A 16,803-nucleotide genomic window follows, 5' to 3' on the forward strand; every position below is an offset into this window, starting at 1 on the left:
TCACGTTATATTATGTTGGGTTAAATAAGTCTACTGAGTGCGTTTTGTAAACCCAATTTAAAACGTGATAAGAAAAGAAAGATATGGTTGCCAACCAAGCTACCTGAGGTCAGATTGCTAACTAATGTTGCTTGAAGTTTGAAAAAAAAAAGAAGTTTAAAGCAAGAGCGATGCAAAATTTCAGCTCCATTTTATAAACGGGGACTAATAATGTGGACGTTTCGAGTTTTCCCTTTGTCAACAAAGAGGACGATAGATGAGAGATAAAACACAAGGTGGCAACGAATGTTGAGGCTTAGAGCTTTGGTATGGCTTAGGCCCGGGCTGGAATTTTACCTCATTACAAATGAAAGCCGCTGCTGCCTTATTTAACTACATTTTAAAAGAACCGATGAATCAAGTTGAACAAATTGATCAATTGAGTGAGGGCATATGCCATCTTCTCCAGTAACTTGATCAATGACTAAATTATAATTACAAGGACCCCCCCCCCAAAAAAAAAAACAAACAACAAAATAAAAACAAAAAACACCCCCCCCCCCCACACACACACACAAAAACAACCCCCCCCCCCAAAAAAAAAAAAAAAAAAAAAAAAAAAAAAAAAAAAAAAACAACAACTGAAAAACAAAAACAACCCCCCCCCAAAGAAAAAAACAAAAAACAAAACAAAAATAAAAAATAAACGAGGTAGCGTCTAGTGTTATTGCTCATTCATTTCGTGTGTTCTATTGGTGGTGCGAAATTTATGAATTTTGTTTACTTACTTTAAAAAATCACAAAGCCCTTTGAAATGCTATTTGAAATCGCTGTGATGTTCACACAGAGAACTCATTAATAAGTTTTGACAAACGTAAAAATGCATTTCACTTATTTGAATAATTTGGGAGAATGAATGACGTTGACGTCACTCGACTCACTGTTTGACATTGAGAGATATGATCAATTTTCACTGCAAACGTTGAAGTTATATGCAGTTTTGTGTGTTGGCTATTATTGTGTTTTAGGGGAGTGGCAGAATCGGTGAATATTTTGCTTAACCGTAAATCAGTCGGTAATTGGACATTTCTTCAAGTTGTCAGAACTTTTCGCAAATGTGTCGTTTTTGACATGGTCATTGATTAGAGCGCAAACATATTTGGAATTTGGAGTTCTCAGAAGCCGAAAAATGGATGACTAATAATTTAATAAATACATAAATGAATAAATAAATAAATAAATGAAGTTGGATTTAACCTTCAGTTTATTTAGATATCTAGATTAATTTGGATATTAAATAGTACATATTAATTTTATTTGTGTATTAAGTATTTATTTACATGTTTACTTCAAGCATCATCATTTGCAATTGCATTAACATAATTTTACACAGGTGCAAAATGGAACGCGACTTTGTTAATAATATCATATCGACAGCCTGACTATATCGGTATTTTGATCATATCGATAATTCAGTTTTCAAGTTTTCCAGTCACCCACCGAACGAACCGTCTCACCTGTCCAGTCGGAAAAGTGAAAGAAAATGATGTCACTTTACTGAACCGTCTGTGTTCCTTTAAGTCAAGCCATGATAACTCGTTTAGCCGTGGGCGGGGGACTCAAGGATGAACTATGGGATAATTTGTGATTTAAATTTGTTTTCGAAGAATGGATATCATTAAACCACAAAGAAAAATACTTCGATCCCCGTCGGTAAAACGCAAGACTAAAGTTTTGCCTGTGGATCAACGAGTAAGTTTTTCCTGTAATCAACTTTTTCTTTTGAGATCGACCTCAGAACTATATATGTCGTTAACGTTTAGACATTAGGTGTTTTCGTTTTTCACCAAACAAAAAAACAAAAAAAAAAAAAGTTCCTTCTAGAGTCTTTAGTCTTTAACTTTTAGTTCATCTTTGTTATATTGTTGAAAAAATTGAAAGTGGTTGTTAAAGTTTAAAATAGAAGATGGGCTCATTCTGAAAACTTCGTGAAAGGATGCTTATACTTTGTAATAATAATGATGAGATGACATTCTAGGTAGAGTCGATATTACATTACTTCTGGATAAGCAGCAGAAATTGATCGTTTTTGATCATCTTTTCACCCCTTTTGTATGTTTTTGGATGTTTTATTAGAGCAAAGTGGTGGTTTTATTTCTTATCAAATGCTTTATTGTGACAGATGGCTTTTATTTGGAACTTCCATGTACAAACCTTCAGATATGACCAAAGGTTTAGCCTAAACTTTAGAAACAATATTATAATTATAAACCAATACTTACTCAGGCAACACCAATCCAATAACAACTAGATCTAGATTATTTTCTGAAGATTTGAAATTTGGAGCAATCTATTGTAATCACAGCGACATTCCAAGCCTCCTTTATTACTTTATTATTATTAGATAGCCCATAAAATAGTCAACAAGAGATATTTCAAGATATATATATATATGTATCTGTGAATGAATAAAGACCCCTAAGCCTAAACAAACCAGACACTCATAGCCCGTATAACGTATAATTATAAGTATAAGATTATGATTTGGCAGTTTAGGCAGGGAACCATTCAATTCTTGACAAATGCCTCTTGGCTCCTGGCGGAGCATAGGGCCTCAACAGCACTCTTCCATCTTCTTCTGTCCTTGGCACAGACCTTTGCCTCACTCCATGTATTGGAGACGCACAAATCTTGGTGAAGGCGAAGGCTTCGCGACTCCGTTTCCTCTTGCCCTCTGGGTTCCATTCGAGAGCCTGCTTGGTTATATTACAGGGCTCTTTCAGCAGGGTATGGCCAATCCATCGCCACTTTAAGCGTCTGACCTGGACATCCATTTGTTCTTGGTTTGTTCTTGTCCAAAGATCAGCATTTGGCACTTTGTCAAACCATTTCAACCGTTTCAACCTGAGTATTTGTCGAAACCATTCAATTCAATGACCAATTTTCCTTGTGACTTATTTATTATTCAACTTATGGTATTTCTGAATTAAGAAATCAAATTCTTTTTGATTGGATGGGTTTTTTAAACAATGCCCTTTTCTTTAAAAACTGATGTAGGCTGCATTTGGAACTTGGACTTCAAATTTTAACAAATTAGCAATCCTTTTCTGTATGATAGTCGTCTCTCAACAAAATATATCACAAAAACAGATACAGTTGTAGTGGTTGTCTTTCCCTCTGTTGAGAAGCAATAAAAATGGGCGATTACATGAATTTGGTTCAAGGGAGTCAAATGACCCCTCCTACCCCTTTGTTTTATTTCTTCATTGCATAAAATGAAATGAATCTTTATGTAGATTACAATGCTCAAAGGTCTCCATAATACTTCCTTTATTTTCCAAACTGGATGAATAAAATCAAATTTCCATTTCATGCAGTACAAGTACCCTGTTGGGTTTCCTCTTTGTGCAATCAATCTCACAATCACAATAAAATGACTCTACGTTAACACCGGTCAAGTGAGTCGAATAGATAAAGTGTCTTGACTTTGGAATCGATGCTGAGGTCAAAGTTTACTATCATCATCATTCATCGTATCACTGAACAGCATGGATTAGGGAATGAATACATTAGTTCAAAGGACTTGATGATTTCTACAAGTGAATAAAACTTACAAATCACACACAAACAATAAGCCACATTACTGAAAAATTAGTCCCAGATGAGTGAGTCCTTGTGATTATTAATCTGTCACTGATCAAGGGACTGAAACAGGTGGCAAACGCATTCATTCTTTCATTTTTTTTTTTTTCTTGAGTCATATAGTGTATGTAGATGTAACATATTTTAGAATTGAAATTTGATGAGTGTAAGGGAATCGTTTTATCCTTCTATAAAATTAACATTATTTTTTTAATGTAACTGGAGAACCCGCAATATTTGCAGGGAGATCAGGCTATTACAAATAGGCATTCGTCTATTTTGATTATTATACTACCGTGTTGTAGATAATGATATAGATCAAGACAAATATTTTTTAGCCATCAATGATCGAAATTGGTCTGGTGAATAAAGTTTGGCAAATAAATCTGGCACCAGATGGCTATTCCCAATGTCAAATTGATGAGTGATCATTATGCCCAAGCAGATTTTATAGATAATCAATTGTGTCAACGGATGATAACATTACTCTTAATTTAGAAAAGGTTTGCAAGTTACTCATGTATATATGTCAATCTGTAAACAATAGTTTTATAATTTTTAAATTTGTCAGTAATTCTGTGCTCATTGGCCAAAATTTAACATTGGATGAACGGAACAATTTTGACCCCCAACTCATTAAAAAATAAAGATTTGGTATCTACATTTATGAGTATAAACTATTTCTATGTCCAGAACTGATTTTATAATTATGCATTTTTTTTCAGGTCAAGTTAGAACGAGTTCTTGGAGTGACTGTTAGCACCAACTCTAGTCTCGACTGTGACTCCAACAATGGAACTATTGCCTATCCTGCAGGGTAATATAATAATGATTATTTTCTAATGGGGTGGGAATCGGCTTATTTTTGCGGGGTGGGAGGGGGGATGTCCAAATATATCGCAATGTGCTATAACCAGAGTACTCCTATGTTTGAACCAAATTTCTGGTACTAAAGGTGTTCTTTTCTTTTTCTTTTCTTTCAATTGAGCTAAATAATTAATCCAGAATTCCGTCAATTGCACAACATGATTGATTCACCTTAACAATAGACGTTTGTTTGATGGATTTAAATTTATATATTTCTTCTGTGAATGCCTAGACAGGTGCCTCATTCTATGTTCCTTGAAGAATCCCAAAGTATGGTATTGCAACCAATGTAAAAAAATCTGCTGAACCTCACTAAAAATTCTAGTGGTCGAGCCAGTTATCATTAAAATCCATCAGAAGGTTGTGAAGATATACACGTCAATATGTGTTGTGGAACGGACTATAATTTAAAACAGCATCAAGCCTATCACCAGCCATTCCCTATTATATGGTAGTATGTTATACTTTACCCTTTGGCGAATTTGAAAAATTAGTAATAATTAATGAGAGATTGGAAATGATGCAATGATTTATTTACTTTTAATGCTGAATTTATTAAAATTATATAACGTGTATAAGGATTAAATTTTAGGGAAACAACTGAAGGGTTGCTTTGTATTGCTATTGTTACTCACCTCAATAAACATGCATGTTGTCTTAACTGATTATGCTGCTTAACTGTAACGAGTTATAAGATATTTTTTGGCGCATGACCAAAATTTGTTATTGTACTGTTTTCAATTATATTTACATCATTGGGAATTGGACTATAACTTTATTATATTATTAGAGTCATTTCCTTTCAACTACTTATGTTGTATGTATATATATGATAATGATGGAACAATTGTAGGTCTGTTCAGAGTTTTGTGGCTTAAACATTCCTGATGAGGAAAAAGTTCAAAATGTAGTCTAAATAGGAAGCTTAAATGCAGCAGTGCTGGCTGACTCTTCTCATTCAGAAATATGAAGTTTTTGCTTTCTTTCAGTTAGTCATCCTCTTTTTTTAAAATGGAGTGATTTTAACGCAATACATTGTTGAAATCTTGTGAACACAAAATGCTTGTAAAAGTAAATGAACAAAACAAGGGACTATAAATCTGTCAATGATTCCTTCTTGTTTTACCACCTTTTCTTGTATTCTATCACAAATTGAAAGAGGATGTGTATATAGTGTTTTTATGCACCTCCGTTGACGGTGTATCTTAACGGATCGTTTTTATACACCTCCGTCACGCATGCGCATTCCACCCAATTTCATTAGCGATATTGTGTTTCTGTATTTGGACATGGCGAAAGTTATATTGTGTGAGATCTGTAGGATGTTTTTGTTAATAAATTTATATAAAAATTATAATAATTTAAAAAATCGAAATATAAAACCAGAAAATAGAAGTTGCATTGAAGGTAAAATAATGTTTTAGAAAGACCTTATTAAATGTGATGAATAGGCAGGTGGCTCCGTAGCGCAGTGGACAAGCTGTCAGACTCCAACCTTGAAAGTACCGGGTTTTTTTCTTTCTTCTTTTTTTTTTTTTTCAAAAACTTTTTATCATGTTTTTAAGAAACTTCGATTTTAATTTTCTAAAATTATTTATTTATTTGAGATCAGTATTTGTGTGCCATGTTTCTTTTTACTTTTGATTTTTTAAATTATTGTTATTATTCTTTAATTTATTATCATTGTACATCGGTAATCACTAAGCAGCGTGATAAACTACAATTTAAAACTATTTAAACCTCATGGACGTATGCAGCAACATTTTCATTAATTTCCCATCACCGCCTACGGAGGTGCATAAAAACGGTGCGTTTTTGTACACCTCCAACGGGGGTGTATAAAAACGCCACCTAATTTTTTTTCTTTCAATCTTCTGTTATTGTTTCATAGGTGTATCACAGAAAAGTGCCAGAAGACAATAGAGAATGAAAATTTTTCGCGGCGGTGGTGGGGTTTGAACCTGCGACCTTATTGGTATGACAACTCCGCCTGGCAGGTGAGAGCGTGGCTCTACCGTGTGAGCTATCAACGAACACAAAAATATTCGTTTCAAACTCAAAGTCATTACTAGATCCCTCTCTCACCCACTTCTTGAGACCGCCGATTCGTTCGTACACGAACGAATCGGCGGTCTCAAGAAGTGGGAACGAACGAATCGGCGGTCTCAAGAAGTGGGACGAACGAATCGGCGGTCTCAAGAAGTGGGAACGAACGAATCGGCGGTCTCAAGAAGTGGGAACGAACGAATCGGCGGTCTCAAGAAGTGGGTGAGAGAGGGATCTAGTAATGACTTTGAGTTTGAAACGAATATTTTTGTGTTCGTTGATAGCTCACACGGTAGAGCCACGCTCTCACCTGCCAGGCGGAGTTGTCGTACCAATAAGGTCGCAGGTTCAAACCCCACCACCGCCGCGAAAAATTTTCATTCTCTATTGTCTTCTGGCACTTTTCTACTCACTTCATATCTTGTTGTTACCAACATAAGTGCCTGCTCCACTCACTTTTCTGAATTAAAAATTCACCCCATACACCGGAGCATACTCAATGTCTCAATCGTTTCTATGTTATATGTTTGTGTTGAGAATATTGGCTATTAAGCTTAACTGCTGGTCAAAATTATTCGCGATGGTGGTGTACGAACGAATCGGCGGTCTCAAGAAGTGGGTGAGAGAGGGATCTAGTAATGACTTTGAGTTTGAAACGAATATTTTTGTGTTCGTTGATAGCTCACACGGTAGAGCCACGCTCTCACCTGCCAGGCGGAGTTGTCGTACCAATAAGGTCGCAGGTTCAAACCCCACCACCGCCGCGAAAAATTTTCATTCTCTATTGTCTTCTGGCACTTTTCTATTCACTTCATATCTTGTCATAGGTGTATCACAGTACTTTTCAACCCTCAGAGGAACAAACAAGCACACATATTCAACTCTTGCAGGAAGTTTATTTCTGCTGTTGCCTTTTCCAGGGATGGGAAATACCTGGTTACGGGGGAGGTAAGTTTATGTATCGTTTTAAGACATTGTCTTTTTATTTATTTATTTTTTTTGTTGACATGTTGAATTTTTATTGACAGGATATATAATGTTTGTTTTTTAAAAAAAAAGGAAGCAATGACAGTTAAGAAATAAATTTCAAAATTAGAGCAAATAGAGGATGTCTGAAGTATAAAAGGTGATGAGTGGAATTGCATTTTTTGAGGAATGTTGACTCGGCCTGCGTCATTGATTCCCCGCTTTTCCTTTTGTGGCTTTGTGTTTTTTAGTCTTGAATGAGACCATACTGTTTCACCAGGACTCTGACCAGTTTTGTTGAGAGAGAAACAGATAGATTCTGTTTTTAAAAAAATGGAAGTGATATTTTTTTTTTCTTGTAAATCATTACTCCATATTATATATTTTGTCATTGTTAGAATCTTTGATGATAATATTTCATGAATAACTATTTGAGTGCAACCTGTTTGGCAGAGATCCTCTGGCATAGTGGAACTTAGAGATGATTTCAAGGATATGTTGCTCTTATACCTACTTCTGATCTTGGTTGAACGGGGCCCCTTTGTCTTACTAATCTTTCTTTAGCATTTGTTAGCTTTATCCAAATATTTTGACTCTATCATCTTTCATTTTACTGGCGCTGAAATGATCTTAAAGTGTTATATGTGCTGTAAAGTATAGCCCATTAAAAAACAAATAATCAAGAAAGGTTAAAATGATTAAAATCCTGCAAATAGTATTTTGGTGTGGGGGGGGGGGGGGGCTCTAATCAAAAAGGGGTCGAGTTTAGATCCTATGGTTTTTGTAGCACTTTTTATCTTAAAAGATACTTTATGAGTGTGGAATCAAAAGGAGCACCTCACTTATGACTTGAAATGAACTTCTATCTTGTCTGACAAAGCATTGAATGCAATATTTTAGAGTCCAATTAGCAGGCCTGCCAATTCTGTCAAATTTACACGGAAATTTCTGGCATAAATTTGTACTCATTTCTGATTTAATTTTTAACTATTCCAGAAAATATATCTTCATTCATATCCCAGATTTGCCCAAAAATCTCCCTAATTTTGTTTATGAAAAGATGGCAAGTTTATATGTATTTAGTCACTGAACACATGTAAATTTTCTTGCATGTTAATTTTATTTATGCTCTTAATCATTAGAATGGTCATCAACCAGCCGTTAGAATATGGGATGTGGCAGAAAAGACGCAAGTTGCTGAATTACTTGGGCACAAATTTGGCATCAATTGTGTGGTAGGTATTGTGTAATCTTAGCATTATATTTTGGATATCTATATGAATGGGGGGGGGGGGGGGGAAGCTCAATTGGTAGAGCATTCACTTCACACGCAAAGGGATTGTGATCGTTCCCGGGTGCAGTTGAGATTTTTTCTGTCCACCCAGCAGTGATTGGGTAGCTGGGTCTGTGAGATCTGGTGGAAAGTATTTTGTGGCAGACTAGCACGAATTTTCCAATTTTCCATATATTTATGGAATTCAGTATGTTGTAAACCCTCTCAGTATATTTTCCAATCACCTGCTAAACGAAAAAAAGTAAGTACATAATGTCTTTTTTACTGGAGCTTAACACTCAGAAAAGTGGTCAGACTATTTGTTTTCCTAAAAGTTCAGTCAATTTTTGCCTCCTGAATTGGCAACTTTGCTAGCATCCTATCCAAAGTTTCACATGTGACCCTCCCCAACAAAATGGTATTTTATAACCGGGGAGGGTCACATATAAAACTCCACTCATATAGTTTTCTGTGTTTTGCACATTGAATTTTAAATCTAAATCATGAAATTTGAGTGAGATTATTTTGTGTTTCAAGGATGAATGGGTGCCATTTCATGAACTGCAAAGAGCAAAAATTTTGTAATTTTAGGGATTTTGAATTTAAATTAAACTTTTAGCACTGATTTCATCCTGACATATTGTTTTAAGGGGGGGGGGGGGGGGGGGGGGGGGCGAAGTGGCTGAGTGGTTAAGGTGACCCAAAGGGGGTTGTAATATTTAAAATATTACTGATTTATCCCTGATAAACGTTATTCTATAGTGCATTGTGAACCATTCTCTGGATGTACAAATGTGAATTTTGATTTGTTTCACATTCTATTCCTGTCAGGGAAACTGATGAAATCTAAAACATCGCCATAATGATTTGAATTACTTAATAACATTGTCTTTTGTGTTGATTAAAATAGACCTTTTTCATCCGTTACATTCATCATCTTTTCTTCCACCACAGACTTTTTCTCCCAACATGAAAGAGGTAGTGTCAGTTGGTACACAGCATGACATGAGGATAATTGTCTGGAACTGGAAGTCTGGTAACAAGGTGGCCTCTAATAATGTATCCAGCAAGGTAAAAATGATAGTCATTACTTTATCTGTTTTCATCAAGCTTCAGCTGATTACTCTTTTTCTTTGTTTACCAAAAAGGGGAACAAAATATTATTGCAAGATGGTGATCCCATGTTTTGGTCCATGCATTAGGAATATTCTTTCCCACAAGAGCTAAGATATTCAGACAATTTTGCCTTTTATAAAGCTAAGATTTTTAAAGGAATATTTAATGCTTTTGTGATTATAATTATCTTAATAATTTTGCTGTGAATGCTGTAAATTGATTTCATATTAAGACAGTCATAAGTTGTTCTTGTCAATATCAAATTTGGTAAATAGTTATATTTTTTATTCAATTCTGGCTTCGCCTCTTTAAGAGCTCGTCATTAAGACTTTTGATATTGTAATAACGCTTCTCCTCTGTTCTCTGTTCTACTTGACTTAGGCGACATAGTACTGATCATTCTTGTTTTTATTTCAAACAGTGTTTACCTAACATTTTAGAGTTGCCGTCTTTTTGGATTTTTTTGGTTTGTTTTTTTCCAGGGGGGGGGGGGGGTTGAAAAATTCTAAAATTGTTCACTTAAGTGGTATTTATGTCTTATATTTTTACATGTCATACTAGATTCTCAACCATGTTACTAGTTTTTCTTCTTTTTTCTTCTTCATTCGTTATCCTGCTTTTTAGGTCAGTGCCATAGCCTATTCAGAGGATGGCAAATGTTTTGTCACTGTCGGCAATCGTCATGTCCGTTTCTGGTATCTTGAGGATCGAAGATCAAAGGTGAGGATAAGTTTTTCTTCTCGTAATTTGTAATTATCACTTCCTTCATTCAGGTATTACATTGAAATCTTAAGGGCATTTAAAGAATCAAACCTTCCCTTTTTACCTTTTTTCTTTATTTTTACGACCTTATATCTAATGAAAGAATTTCTCTTCATAGGAGTAGGGGTTCTCTTGACTGTTCATTATTTTTTAAATATCATGGTAAGCATAATATAACCTATATTTATATAATTAAATAATATGACCATATGTATGTATATATATAATCTTGAAAATTTATAATTGACAGATCAATCAGACTGTGCCTTTAGCTGGGCGCTCAGGTATTTTGGGAGATCAGAAAGACAATTTTTTCTGTGATGTTGTCAGTGGTAAAGGAAACATGTGTGGTCGGTTTTTCGTCATTACCCAGTCTGGATTATTATGTGAAATAAACGAGAAAAGATTGTTGGACAAATGGGTTGAATTAAGGGTAAGTGCACTAAACTGCAATTGTTAATAATTCACAGGAAACCCTGTGTCATTAGATTTTGTAATCATTTTTTTAACCCTATTATTCTTCTCTTTCTTAAATTTTGTTCTAGGATTTATGAGCACTACAATTTTTGAAAGATGTGAAATGAACGTGATAATAATTTTTGAATATTTATCAATATATTCATGCTTAGTTTAACTGTTTCAGTCCCATGAGCCACTCTGAGAGACAAAAAGTAGTTTATTCAGTCCCTTGCGCCAAATTAGCCAAACAGTACTAATTTTCACCTATAGCTTTGCTTTTTCGAATGCGAAACTGCTTTAATGGTTACATACCCTGTCTCAGTATGATTTGACATCTTTTACAGACCGGTTGATATGTTGTTCAGTGGAGTTTGCTTGTTTGTGTTGTTTTATCTTGTACGGGTAACAAAATTCAGTAGCCATAATAAACATTGAAAACAGACCTCATTGTGTTTGGGTAAAACAAGTTATTGATATAAATCTGTCAAATTTTCTCTGTGTTTAAAAAAATGGATTGCCTAAGTGATTATGTGTAGAAATGACATCTAAAAGTAAAAAAAGCAATTCACAGACTGCAGAAGGTTGGTGAATTTTTTTCTCTCTAATTTTTCAATTTTTAATTTTTTTTTACATGATTACATAATATCAAAATAAAATTCAATTTTGATCAAATGGAGTCTTCATTCAATTCCCTCTGTTTTGGTATCTGACATGTCTTTTTGTATTTCCACATAAGCCATGAAAATGCCCAAAATATAATGTCGTAGTGTTCGTCTGAAAGGCATTTTTAAGGGTCTCGGGACTTGCTATGATTTAGTGTGGGACTGAAACAGTTAAGAACATGCAAACATGTTCAATGTGCTGGGTGTATGATCCACCCTTTGATAAGATAATTGTATTTTTATAAACGGCATTCTGTGAAAATGGATTGAAAATAGAAAGAAAAAAAAAGATTGTAACATTCGATTAGTTTTATGCTTCTTCTAAAGGTAAAAGGAAGCATGTTGGATTTGTTTCCTCCTTGATGATACAAAAGCTGTTCTGAAATAGATATATGAGCCATATTCGAAAAGAATTTCAGGCCTCTGCTTGTTATCATGAGAAATTGTTCCAATTTTAAAAAAAGACTGAAAACACCATAGAAATAGGCTTAAAGCAAATCTTAAAATGAAAGTTGTTAATGAATGTTAAGAGTCTCAACCACTTGGTCATCTCAATCACTCTGAAATTGGCAACGTACAAAAATTGATTTTATGAAATTCTTTTTACCATGTATTTTTTCAACCAAAAAAAAAAAGGAGGGGAGCATGTGCTACAAAAATCATTGTTATTTATGGCCACTCGTTGTTTGAGCTGTACACTTATGTTATGATTTCACTACATTTTAAAATTATTATTCATGGACAGTTATCGTTTTCACTCTCTTTTTATTATTATTTAAACATTTTTTAATTTACAGACAAAGTCTGCAAACTGTATTACGTCAGGAACAGAGCACATTTTTGTCGGCTGCTCTGAAGGTGTTATTCGTGTATTTTGTGCGACAACACTGCATTATTTGTGTTCTCTACCAAAACCCCATCACCTTGGTGTGGAAATCACAACTGCAACAACAGCTAGGTAAGAATAAAACAATTACTTTGAATCTCTGTGTCTTAAATCAATGTTTATTATCTATAATTTCCTCTGGACAGAATTGACATACGAAGGGTTTTGTTTTTTAATTTATATGGTGACTTTGGTTCTGTATCATCACCCAATATTGAGTGCCTTGTTTTTGTTTTGTTCTGTCAAAATTGTGAGCAAACTCCTCTCTGTTTACACAAGTAAGATCTATGGGTATGATATTTGTTGTGAATTGAATACAAATGGCACCAACTTGTTTGGAAAACAAAACATAAATTCTTTCATATATTGAGACATTCAAGCCTTGAATTTTATCCTTGGCTTTTCATGTGGTGGGAAATTTAGTGGTTTGCCACCATCTTGCCAGCATACTGGTCTAATGTAAAAAAAAACTAAATGCTCTTAAACCAGTTGTATGGTTGCCTGAATTCTGGCCCAATTATATGTCAATCTCAGAATCGTCGTTAACACAGGTAATTGAGTCTATCCAGTTCATTTTCTTACTTATGACTCCTTTAGTCATTAATACACATCCAACTATGTATCACCATGTTCAAAATTGTTTGAAGGCTTTATTTTCAACAGCTGGGCTGGGCCTAGGATTGAAATATGAAATTGTTTGGTTTTTCAATACCTAGCCATGGCTTAAGTCCTCTCATTGTAAATCATCTTCCTGTTGGATATTGATTTTACTTAATTTACTCCTCTGCTTATTGAGGAGCATAGGGCGTCCAATGAATTGTAGATGATCACACATTAATTACACAGATGAATGCTCTTGGAATCTAATTCTGTTTCCAGTTTTGAACAAATCCATTTGACTTGCTCTGTGTGTTTGGTATTTGTAAATGTAGATCTACAATCTTTTGACCATACCATTATCTGCATTTTCTCTGACCTAAGAAGTGTCCTAAGTGCGGCTATGTGGTCTAGTGGTATGACACTCGCTTTCGGATCGGAAGGTCCTGGGTTCGAGCCTCGTGCTCAGTGCATAGTTGAGTCCTTGGAAAAGGCTCTTTACTCACATTCTCTCACCGTACTCAGGTGTAAAATGAGTACCTGGCCGTTAACAGTGTTGTCTTTGTCCGAAAAATTGTAATATCGCCTAATAGACGTCATGTCCCGTCCTACATGTTAAATGTTGCTGTTGACCAGGGACCCCTTGTAAAGCGCTTTGTGCACATTTAGTGGATATTGCACTATATAAAGCTCAATTTTAATTTTTTAAGATAGAACCCTAACTACTATTAAGAAATACATATTCTTGAGTAGAATATTATTGTGCATTAATAAACAATTAAATTTAGAATTACATAAGATGATCAGAGGAAAGGGGGAAATAGGTAATTTTCCATTGCTTTCATCTCATTATCTTATTTTTTACAGCTGTTTGTCAGAATCTCCACTTTTTTTAGGGGTTGCAAACTTTGATCTTATGAGAGATACGTAAGTGAGATTTTCCCAAGCTTTGAACCTGCCAATACAATTTTCTATCAGATGAAATTCTATTTGAGTGCTGTGTTAAAATAAGGTATCGATTGTCTGTCATAAATAGATATACTTGGCTTGCTAGATGGGGTATTTATATCTCATACTGGAATGGTTGTGGTCCACAGGTATGACAATTAGTAGTCGATTCCTAGTTCAAGTCCCTCTGTAGACAGTGCAAAGTTGAGTCTCTGGAAAAGGCTCTTTATCCACTTTTTTCACCTTACTCATGTGAAATGAGTACATGTCTGGTAACGGCGTTATCTCAAATGGAAAAAAAAATGTAATACAGAACTCCATATGCAATATGTCTTGCCCTATATGTTAAATGTTAAACAGTGCTCTTTGCCTGGGACATCTTCTACAGTGCTTTGAGCCTGTCTGTTTAGTGGATGTTGCACTATGAAAAGGTCCAAATCTTTTTTGTCATTTGTGAGTTTGTGTGACAAGTGCAGTATTATTTAACTGCCAGCATTTTTATAAGTGTCTTGTGTTTTGAGAAGGAGAACGGTTAGGTCGAGATGATGGTTGGTGCAATACTTTAAGGTGTAAGGTTCTCTGTTTAGATGTGTAGAATCAGTTCAGGTCTTTTATTATGGTTTTAAATGAAACATAAAATCTAAATGTGTTATTTTAATGCTCTCCTTCCCCCCTCCCCCAACCCTTGCAATGCTTTGGTGCATTCCTTTTCTTTTTTTTTTTTTTTCTTTTTCTTTCTAAGCTCTTAGTCAGTTACATGCTTGTGAAATGTGTTACATTATTTTTAGAGTCACCATTGGAAATAATTATTCCTAGGCAATAATTTATGTTTACCAATTTATAACTGCAAACATACGCTTGTTCACTAAGAGAGCAGTTACAATGATGTGATTTGATTCCTGCTTCTTTTAAGTACGAAGCCAGAGTTGCATTTTTTGCTATTGATCTTGTCATAAGAATGATAAATTAGGTAAGATAAAAGTTAAATATCCTTTTTTATGGATGTATTCCCATTGACTATCTTTTTGTAATTATCAGAATAGCTTTCTGGACCAACTTATTTCAGTTGTATTCTTGTTTGGTTCGAATACCTTTCTAATTTATATTACAAATCAGTCTGAATTTGGAAACAAACAAAATTGACATAAGTTCTTTAATAATGGATCCTGACATTGTTAGATTTACATATCATTTGATTTATAAGAGTTTTCAGAGTTGTTTTTGAGATGTGACCTGAAAAAATGTAGTTGTGATTATAGAACAGTGCATCAATATGGACGATATGAATCGTCCATATTGATGCACTGAATCGTCATAAATTATTTAATGTTACACTGTCCAAAATGATACGACTGATCAATGGTTGGATAAATGTGAACAGATGATGGTTTTAATAGGTCTTGCATTTAAGATTTACAATATTGATATGAAAAATTGTGTCAATGCATTTAGGGTGATGCACTTCTATTGTCCAGAGATATGAAGGAAAATATAGGAAAATGAAGTTGTGTGCAATTTGCTCATGAAAATAAATGGTATAAGTTCATACTGGATGTTTTGAATTTGGACAAATTTAAAAGATTTGTCACAACCATATCTTCCTGGTTACAAACTTATATCAACATTTGTAGTTTTGAATGGACAATACGGTTGTTAGTGATACTAAGTTATTAGTTCATAGCCAGTTTATCTCAACTAAATACAGTCCACCTCTATATAAAGACCACCCTTGAGTTTTTTCTCTATATTTGACCTCTATCTAATGGAAACCTCCCTGATGCGACCAAGACCATTTAAAGTTGTGATCCTGACAGGCAAATACCTCCTAAAGCGACCACTTGAACTGAAGACCACTTAGTTGAACTTCGCTGTCACTGGTCAAAGTCAATACCTGCAACAAACCTAACACAACCTTTCATTTTGTTTGTTTAATAACAATCATAATAATATAATAATGATCATCATCATAATAATAATTATAATAATAATCATAATAGTAAAAATGATAATAATAATACACAATAATAAATTATGACTGGTGTAGGTCCCAATGCTTTTAATAAGATGAGGCCTAGATAATGTACATTCCCCCCATCCCCCATCGTTACACCTGTATGTAATGACCACCTGTCCACACCGACCACATTGGCTGTTGATCTTGGGTGGTCGTTATAGACGACTTTGACTGTATATTATAAGCAGTAATCCAAATCGAATCAGTTTGAACTTTAAGCATGAATATTTATTTTGTTCTCATCTTTCCTTTTTTCATAACAGCCATATGGTCAACACTCAAGAGGATGCAAATTATCCAGATACCAAATGTATTGCTTTTGATGATGAACATAGAAAGGTGAGAATTTATAAAAAATCTATGATTTGGATTTTTATTTTGTCTTTTGGGTGTTACCAGTTTACATGTTAATGCATTGGGTGCTCTTATAGCATCTTACACAATGTACCATATCTCTTAAGGTCAGCTACAAGATCCAAAGCTGTTGATGATCTTTTAAAATGTTCTTTAGGAGATTTTAAGCAGGAGCTTTGGGATGCTTTTTATTGTGTCAATGACAATTAATAATTTTTTTCACACATCGTTA

General features: G+C 34.5%; 1 protein-coding gene across 10 annotated transcripts in view; it reads left to right on the top strand.

Annotated features, from left to right (window-relative positions):
• Nucleotides 1-1,453: 1,453 nt before the first annotated feature.
• LOC144961495 (uncharacterized) overlaps nt 1,454-16,803 on the top strand; it is a 56,323-nt gene continuing 40,973 nt past the window's right edge. For 5 of the 10 annotated variants that reach the window (XM_078894668.1, XM_078894671.1, XM_078894686.1 and 2 more), the window contains exons 1-9: nt 1,461-1,731; nt 4,347-4,438; nt 7,362-7,482; nt 8,643-8,735; nt 9,728-9,844; nt 10,514-10,609; nt 10,902-11,084; nt 12,570-12,730; nt 16,481-16,556. In XM_078894668.1, coding sequence (XP_078750794.1) covers nt 1,648-1,731; nt 4,347-4,438; nt 7,362-7,482; nt 8,643-8,735; nt 9,728-9,844; nt 10,514-10,609; nt 10,902-11,084; nt 12,570-12,730; nt 16,481-16,556 — 1,023 coding nt within the window. In that variant the 5' untranslated portion in view covers nt 1,461-1,647. Of the gene's footprint in view, nt 1,732-4,346; nt 4,439-7,361; nt 7,483-8,642; nt 8,736-9,727; nt 9,845-10,513; nt 10,610-10,901; nt 11,085-12,569; nt 12,731-14,122; nt 14,183-16,480; nt 16,557-16,803 lie in introns of all 10 variants that reach the window. The other 5 variants (XM_078894677.1, XM_078894694.1, XM_078894661.1 and 2 more) reach the window with 4 other exon arrangements.

This window comes from Berghia stephanieae, chromosome 1 (genome assembly GCF_034508935.2).
Source record: "Berghia stephanieae isolate SIO BIC M18660-M18661 chromosome 1, UCSD_Bste_1.3, whole genome shotgun sequence".
NCBI lineage: Eukaryota > Metazoa > Mollusca > Gastropoda > Nudibranchia > Aeolidiidae > Berghia > Berghia stephanieae.